General features: G+C 37.8%; 1 protein-coding gene across 1 annotated transcript; it reads left to right on the forward strand.

The window, feature by feature from the left end:
• Window positions 1–289: 289 nt before the first annotated feature.
• Window positions 290–4,853, forward strand: LOC149801516 (uncharacterized). Its single transcript, XM_089955690.1, has 2 exons — window positions 290–448; window positions 1,971–4,853. Exons 1-2 carry the CDS (start codon window positions 446–448, stop codon window positions 3,918–3,920), a joined length of 1,953 nt encoding a protein of 650 aa, XP_089811816.1. The 5' UTR covers window positions 290–445; the 3' UTR covers window positions 3,921–4,853.
• Window positions 4,854–9,053: the final 4,200 nt, after the last annotated feature.

Here is a 9,053-nt window from a genome sequence, read left to right on the forward strand (position 1 = left end):
ATGAAATTTATTAGAAGCAAAGTTGCTAACCAATCCTGTTTATGGCGGCAGAACCCTCTCATCGTACCCACCGAACCTAAACACCATCAGGTTCCGGATTTGTCTGTGTACAGGTATACAATAAATAACGCAAGTAACCAATCAATAAGGAACATTAGATATGGCTAAACATCCTACTTCAATGGTAACGCCCTCTTGAATTGAGAAGCGTTTTCTACATGTGCGCAGTTCAGAAATCTATTTCTTAGAATAAGTAAGGGGATTCCCATTGAACTTTGTTATTTCGAGAGATCCGTGATCAAATGTATAAAAGGTGCTAATAGTTGCTTAGCCGATACTTCTGAAAGGAACGGACCTCAAGAAGAAGCATAATCTCAGGAAGAAGCAAAGCAATCTTCAGTTGAACTTACTGTTAATCAGAAAACTTTAGTGAAGATATACAAAAATGGTAAGTAATTTTATTCCTCCTAACGTCTGAGTCTACCTTGTATTATATACTGTCCCGTTTGATAAATTTCATTTCATTCATCTCTTAGTCCAGTTCTGTCCAACCCGCAGCCCGCGGGCTCGTTTTAAATGGCCCGCCAGAGCAGCTATGTAGTCATTGCTTTTCAGTATTCTGCTGCGGCCCTCGGCTTCAAGAAAAACATTTTTCCGTGGCCCATGGTGTTAAAAAGTTTGGACAGCACTGTCTTAGTCAAATAATAAATGTACAGTGATCTTATATCAAATAAGCGTTCTTATTATCGTGAATTCAATATATCTTAAAAATCATAAGTTATCTACCACTGTTGCAGCGCAAAACATACCAGTAAACTAATCCCACCTAGTCTTTCTTTCTGTCTTTCTGTCCGATTCAGTGTCTGCATGCCTTTGTCTATTTTTCTTCCTTCTTTCTGACATTTGAGTGGAGGCATCAGCACATACGACATCTTTGAAAGAATATATTTAAAGATTAAATATGATATCCGAAATGAATAAATCTTAATAATAATTTCCAATTGCAAACTCAAACATAAAAAACTGCAATACAATAAAAAGAAAAACAAAAGTTCTTTATATGTATAAATTCCCAAACCTTTCTACATAATCCTAAATACAATTCCAGTTTCCAGCGTTTATATGCCCATATCGTACCGTCGTATTTCGCATTTTAATTTCTACTGACATAAATATATGAAACATTGAAGAAAAAATAATAACACGTCTAGTATACAATATTTGATGCAATAGCACGTTATAATTATCCGTGCTTCGTTTACTACGATTGCTTTTCAAACCGTTGGGGCCATCAATATTGGTCGGATTGGTCCATCATGCAGAATTATTGTAACTTTTAAAACTATCTTTCTTAGAAGGAAATTAAATTTGAATGTAAATTCATAATTTTTTTAAACATATCATTGCAAAATAAGACTGTCTTAATAGCAATGAGAGTTTAGCGTTCAATACATTTCAAAATGATTTAACTTATTTGTGGGGTTTTTGAGCTGTTGATGGGAAAATATTGCCAGAGGATAAAGAACTAATAAATGTTCATTTCTTGGAAAGGTATAAGGACTTAATGTTTTGACAAACCACTTCCGCGGACTTTTTAAAAAATGCATTAGGTTATGACAGAAATCCTTAGTTGTGGTCTTCTGGTTAACGTACAGAGATAAGACTATCTCACTGATTGATAGCTGTTTGACGGCACATAAGCACATGAAAGACTGCTTCGTGACGAGGCAATGGAAATAAAATACCTTGTCCATAGACGTACGTCGAAAGATGACATTGACAAGTCTAAGCAGGATTTGAAACCTCAATCCACTGACTTAGAGTAAGGCATGCTAAAACGTAAATCACCGCATCTCCCCGCTTCTCATAAAACACACCGGCTTCTTTAGCAAAGAAAATAATCTCAATCTTTAATAGTTTAATTGAAATTGGTCATATTTATATAGGTGCCAACTAATTTGTCATTTCAGTCCAAGACTATCTGTTTCGCTGGTGTGGGAAAACTCCGCAAGGTGGCGCTTTCCTATTGTCAGGACGTGATACAGAACCTGTACAATGTGAAAATTAAAATGGACAGCCGGATCACAAAGTTTAAATCCGAGAAAGAACTTCCCGCTATCACGGCATTGGATCTGGACGGTGCTAAATATCAGTTATGTGAGAGGTTACAAAGCATCTTCCCCGACAACGGCGACGACAGCTACAAGAAGTTTGAGAAAATCTGTACGGGGATCATGGAACATAAGTGTGTCAAGGACTTGATAGCAGACATAGAAGCTGTCAGCAGAAACGCCGTGCAGACAATTAAAGAATGGGGTATAGAGAAAGAAAATTACATTGGTGTCGTACCTACAGACAATGGCCATGAGAGTTTATTTGTAGTGGATGTAGACGTTGACTTGAATAGAATATATTTACACTGGGACATACATAGGCTGTCTGAGAATTTCCTGGTAGCCGTTTCTCGCCTTGCACAAGCTCTGAGGGACGAGAGTCGACAACCGACATCAATTGAGTACCTTGCATTCCAGTTTGCATATTACTGTTTGTCTAACGGAGAGAGTCTGACCCACGAACACGCGCGTTGCCTTGGAACACCAGGATTCCGCCCACACACCCAAACGTACATGTCTCTGACAGATCCCGGTGAAGGGCATGTTTTGGGAACTACACGCTTCAACGACTGGATGAAGGGTGCCATCATCCACGTCGAACATCTTGAGCGGCCAAGAAACCTTCCAAGAGAGAACATAGAGTCCTACAGAGTTCCTTCCATTTTTGACTTTGCCAAAGTTCGTCTCCATGTTGGACCGGCCGCCCCTACGACATACTTTGTGGGAAGAAGAATTAAAGACTCGGGTAATTTTGATGAGGATTTCATTAAACTTGTCAATATTACTGCCGCCGCAGCCACTGCCGCCTTCTTCCAAGGGGCCGCTGAATGTAAGGTGTCAATGGAGGGAATGACCACATGCCAGGCAGTTAGGTACATGCAGGCCCTTAGGGCTCAGGTCCAAAGAAAGAAGAAGCAGTTCCTATCGGCTGCATGGAATCTGAATCAGACCATTATCGATGACTATGACAGAACTGAACCGGTGGAATTGGCCCAGAGAATGGAAATAGCTACGCGGGCCATAGAGATCACATCAATTGGTGGATTCAACAAGGTCACGTGGGACGGAGCCAGTGATACATACCCCTCAAAATGTATCATGTACCAACTAACCTTTGAGGAAGCTTTGACCATCGTACACGAAGCTCACCAACGAGGTCTCATCACGTACTTCTCAGCTGGATTCAAGTTCAACGAAATCAAGTATGCAGTCTTTGCGGGAGTAGATGGAATCGGAATTGGTGGTGCTCAGGTTCTGAGATTCATGGATGGCGAGACTGGAATGCATGGCCCCTACACTGAAGAAAATATCCCAAGAATTCTTGCCAGCAGAGATGAAGCAGCGCGCTCGTTCCGCGGAAGGGGTGTCCATCTTCTTGCTCGACTGGACACGATGTTTTTCGAAGGTTCAATCTCCAAAAGGCAAAATCGTCTTCGTAAGAATCTTTTCGACGCTTTGCTGGCCATAGATGAAAAGAGGGTTGAAAGTCTGATACAAGATTTGGATGCGGTCGTCCGTCTCTCTGAGGAAGGCAATGAACCACTTCTTGGAACCGCAAAGCGTTTGCTGTCGACTGAAGAGCCCATGCTGAAAAAGCATTGTGAATCTGAAAGTGAATGGAAATCATTCACGAAGATGTTGAAGAGTCTGGTTATCTCAAAGGACACAGCCTCGTTGTACGAAGAGTATGACAGCGACCCCTGGTTAAGCATGAGGAAAGCATACAGACAGAAGCAAATGGAGAACAACAACATCATCACCAGGCAGACCTCATTCTACGTCACTTGCAGATCTGTAAGATTATAAATTTGGCTTGAAATTCTTTGTCATTTATTTCAGAAAGACATTTTGTCATGTTTTTATTTTTTTTATCAATTCTTAGAAGACGGACAAGTATGTTGAATACACTTTCTATTTACTGTGTTGAAGCCATTATATCAGTCTTTCAGTGATAACGTTGTTCGACTTTATGAAGTATTTGCTTGATTACGGGAAATTAATATTTTGAACATATTCTTCAGACCGATTAATTAGCCAGATGTTATGTACAGGTGTCATTCATACTGAACAGTGTTCACGTGACTTTATGGTATCATATTAAAATAGTCCTACCCCCATTTTTCATTGTAAGGATGTTTCGGAATGTATATGTTTAGTAACTTGCGAAGGAATAATTCTGTGTATTATGTGTTGGGTTCACGTTTATTAAGACGTTGCACGAAATAAAGTTGGAACTGCATACAAATAAATCATACAAATGAAATGCAAGAAACATTGAAATTGGAACACTGTTGCTTTGTGGGCTTTTACCTTGATTAATCTGGATTAGCCCATTTCATTTTTTTTTCTGTATAATCTCTCTACATTCACTTAGTCTACCTTTCGTAGGAAAATTAGTGTTTTGGGGGTCTTGATGTTGAGATAGCCACACAACATTGAAATGGCATAGATTATATGCTAGGCCGATAAAATATGTTGAAGTTTTTCCATGTACAGTGACAATCCATAAAACCCCAGTTCGTGCGAGTACAAAGCTTGATAACAAATGCATTGGGCAGATATACGAAATTTACGTTATAGTAAATACGATAAACATATCTCGGCTGAGTTCATTTTTTGACAGTGTTATTATGTAATGCAATGTGTTGTAACATATATTTAAAATGTTCATATTTGTAATTTTTAAATTTAAGTGCTCTTTTTCAACTTGTTATTAATAAAAATTGTTATAATATCTTATACTCTCTTGTTTTTCACTGAGATTTATCGCTAAAATGCATTAAATTTTAAAAAATTTAATTGAATGCTCAATCTATCATTTAATCGTGGTTGTAAAATTACATACATGCGTACGTACATACATACATACATACATACACACATACATACATACATACATACATACATACATACACACACATACATACATACATACATGCGTACGTACATACATACATGCATACACACACATACACACATACACATACATACATACATATATACATGCGTACGTACATACATGCATACATACATACATACATGCATACATACATACAGACATACAGACAGACATACATACATACATACATACATACAGTCAGTCAGTCATTCAGACTGACAGACAGACTTGCATACATACATGCATACATACATACATACATGCGTACGTACATACATACATACACACACATACACACATACACATACATATATACATGCGTACGTACATACATGCATACATACATACATACATACACACATACATACATACATACATACATACATACATGCGTACGTACATACATACATGCATACACACACATACACACATACACATACATACATACATACATACATGCATACATACATACATACATACATAGATACATACATGCATACATACATACATGCATACATACATACATACATACATACATACATACATACATACATACATACATACATACATACATACATACATACTTACATACATACATACATACATACATACATGCATGCATACATACATACATACACAGAGGCTTGCATGGAGATAGACCGACATACAGACATAACTCATGCATGTTTATATGCCCGTACATGCGGACATATATGAACAATATGTATACATACATGCTCATCTATGCACACTTGCATTATTTAGTATACAGTGCTTATATCATGCATATAAGTGCACTCAGAAAAGTAGAAGAAAACCCGTAAATAGTTAATTCTATTTTGTTCTCTCTTTTTATTTCGCTACAGTCTCTTCCAGCTTTCTGCCAACCTACTTCTCCATATTTCTTCCATGTCCACATTTCGTTCTGCACTTAGTATACGAACAAAAATTGAAAAATTCAGATTATTTTAATAACTTGCTTGTTTTTGTGAACCTGTACATAGAGTTATATAAACTGAGCTGCACGCACAACACGCCGGACACCCGCAGATATACGCATGTGACGTAACATAGGCATATGACGGTGACGTACACATGTCTAAGAAGGAAACAGTTCTGCTGCTTGCAGAGAAGATACTGTAAAATCCGGGCACAAAGCCAGAAAAGATAATTAAACAAGCAACAAGATAACAAAGCACAAAAAACGCGAGTACTATGCAAAGTTTACATTGTGCTTGCTGTGGATAAGTAGAGGTCAATACACAATAAATGTTGAACGATGTCGAGTGTTGTTTCTTTTTAGTGAAAGACAGGCAGGAAAAGTTAAAAGAACCGATCCCAATCAATGGCGTTAAAACAGGGTCTTAAATATAAATTCCATTTAAAAACGTAAAAACAGCATGTAATTGATAGTATATTAAAAAGCGTTTATTAAACTACCGTATACTAGCATATCAGTGGTGTAATATTTAATCAGAACTTCATGCAAATTTTAACAAACACTATCTCATCAAAATATTAAATCCATATTATATCCATAATTTTCTTAATGGCGCAAGCATTTCATTGCTAACCTGATAACGCCATCGATAAGGCTCAGTTGTTCTAGCCATATCTTCCTTTGCGGCTGTTTATGTGGAAACAGTGGCTTAAAACCTCTTTATGAAGGCCAAGAAGAGACCGCGCCATGAAAGCAAATATTTAACCCCGAAATGTCAAGGTAAACTTGAAATCCTTAAATGAAAGATGCCGGCTAATATTCCTCCGCTCCCGTCAGCAAATAGGACAGGCGGTCATGCTAATCCGAAGGGGTTCCGGTTGTACATGCCGTTTTCTCCGTTCATCATATGCTAGGTGTTGTAGATGTTCTCTGCCACCCAACCCTACAGCTGGCTAGGCTTCCAAGACATTTAGAATCTCTTCAATATGGCAGTGACAGACGTGTTGGTCAAGGTGACAGGTAAAGCAGTAACATTCGGATTCTTAATACCCCGAGAGAACGAGTTGGGCCGCTCTTCTTTTTCAATCAACCAAAGGTCCTTGGAAGCACTCCAAATGTTGTTGCCGTCGATACTTGATTGTGGCCCATGAGCTTGACATTGTTTTTAACAATAGCTCAGGTTACCCACGATTGTATAGTTGGCGTCCATGATGTTTTGTGCCGCCGCTTTAAGCAATCGTGAATCTAAGTCTAAGCTGCAATAATATCACTCCATGAGAAACTGCTTTTGTACTGCAACGCCATTACTCGGAACCAGTATCAAGGTGGGCATTTCAACTTGTAAGCTTAACATTGCTCAAGTATACTAAAAAACAGTTCCGTTAAGCAGCAGAGAGGGTGAACAGACCACTTAAGGGAGTGGTCACCCTTGTGTTTGGACCAAAAAAAAATAGTGACCCTTCATAGAGGTCAATACCACGTCTACGATTATTGTTTGTCCCAAACAGAATTGTAGACGCCCCCTCTCTGCTGCTATTTATGTTGTAAAAGAAATTTTAAGTTTGATGAATATTTTTCTTTTCATCTGAATCTTCGGAATCTTCGGAATCTTCGGAATTTGTTCTATGTTTCAAGTAATATTCAAGTTCTGATGGTGGTTTTTCTATTTTTGGATTTATGTTCTTTCTGTGTTTATAATATATCATCAAACTTCTGTATCGATCTCCACCGCAATTTTTGCAAATCTGATATAATCCTCTAACGCCGTTGTTACATCCAACACAACTTCGTGGACCAGCATGAGGATTTTTCTTTATAAGATAATTATGTTTCTTGCAATATTCTCCACGGCATTTTTTATCACATTTGTTAGTGGTTCCTTGACGCAGCCACGCACAGTTGTTCATTATATGAACGATATCTTTTTAATTAAATTTACACCTCTTCTGCTGATATTAATTAAAAGATTGATATATTATATTAAAAAAAATAATGGTACATTCGGAATCTCACACTGCAAGAACAGCTCGAGAACGATTAGAAGCGATTAAAAAATTTCTTCCTGTCAGAGACTCATTCAGAAAAAATCTACAAGCGCAGCAAGAAGCACAAGTTGAGAATGAAGAGGACACTAAAAAACTGTTTAAGCCCGTCACTGCAGCTACTAAGAAAGTTACAACTGTCATCAAAGAGGATCTTCTTCCGGTATCAAGACAAACTGCAGCGCAGACTGAGGAGATAGCAGGAAGAACTAGACAGAAAATGGACATTTTACGAAATCTTCCACCTGGCATAGCCAGGGAAATAGCTGCGGCTCAGCCTCCACCTGCTGGTGAGGAAATACTTGAAGAAATGGGAAAACTTCGTGCTGAGATAGGTGTTATGAAAGATCGTGAATCAACAAAACCAGAAGAAGGGAGAATGATTACGCTGAACAATAAATTTACCGAGGAGGGTATCAATTTCATAAAAAAAAGAAATTAGGGATATTGATACGTTATCAAAACTTGCAGTAGAAAGTTTTGATAAAAAAGAAAAACTTTTAAGACCTGAATATAGTTCCGCTCGTATTAGTAATCCTGAAATCTGGTATAAATGGATATATCGTATACATTACGATAAAGATAGAGTTTACTCCAATGATGATTTATATAATGATTATCGCAGAAAAATAGACATGTATCTTGCACAAAAAGAACCAAAAGTATCACAATCTCTCAGAACAATAAGTGAGGAAGAAGAAGAAGTATCACCCTCAAGACTATTTAAGAAAACAACAGAAAAAAGATCACCCTTAAGACTATTTAATAAAACAACAGAAGAAGAAGGAGCAACGGGAAGTGGTCTGGGGGATGATTTTGTTTGTCCTGATAATATCCTCAATGACGTGTCACGGTTAGAGGTTCTCATAGGAGGAAAACGTGCCGGAAATAATTCACCAGAAATAATTCATGAAGCAGCTGATATTTGCCAGCGATTATTTCGTGGCGGCATCATGGATATCGGAGTTTACCGAGAACTTATCGATGAACTTGTTGATGACTAGTTGTTAGATAAATGGTAAATAAAAATAAGATGATAATACATAATAATCATCGCA

Source organism: Sinohyriopsis cumingii, chromosome 4, assembly GCF_028554795.1.
Source record: "Sinohyriopsis cumingii isolate HCF-2022 chromosome 4, ASM2855479v2, whole genome shotgun sequence".
NCBI classification, from domain to species: Eukaryota; Metazoa; Mollusca; class Bivalvia; order Unionida; family Unionidae; genus Sinohyriopsis; species Sinohyriopsis cumingii.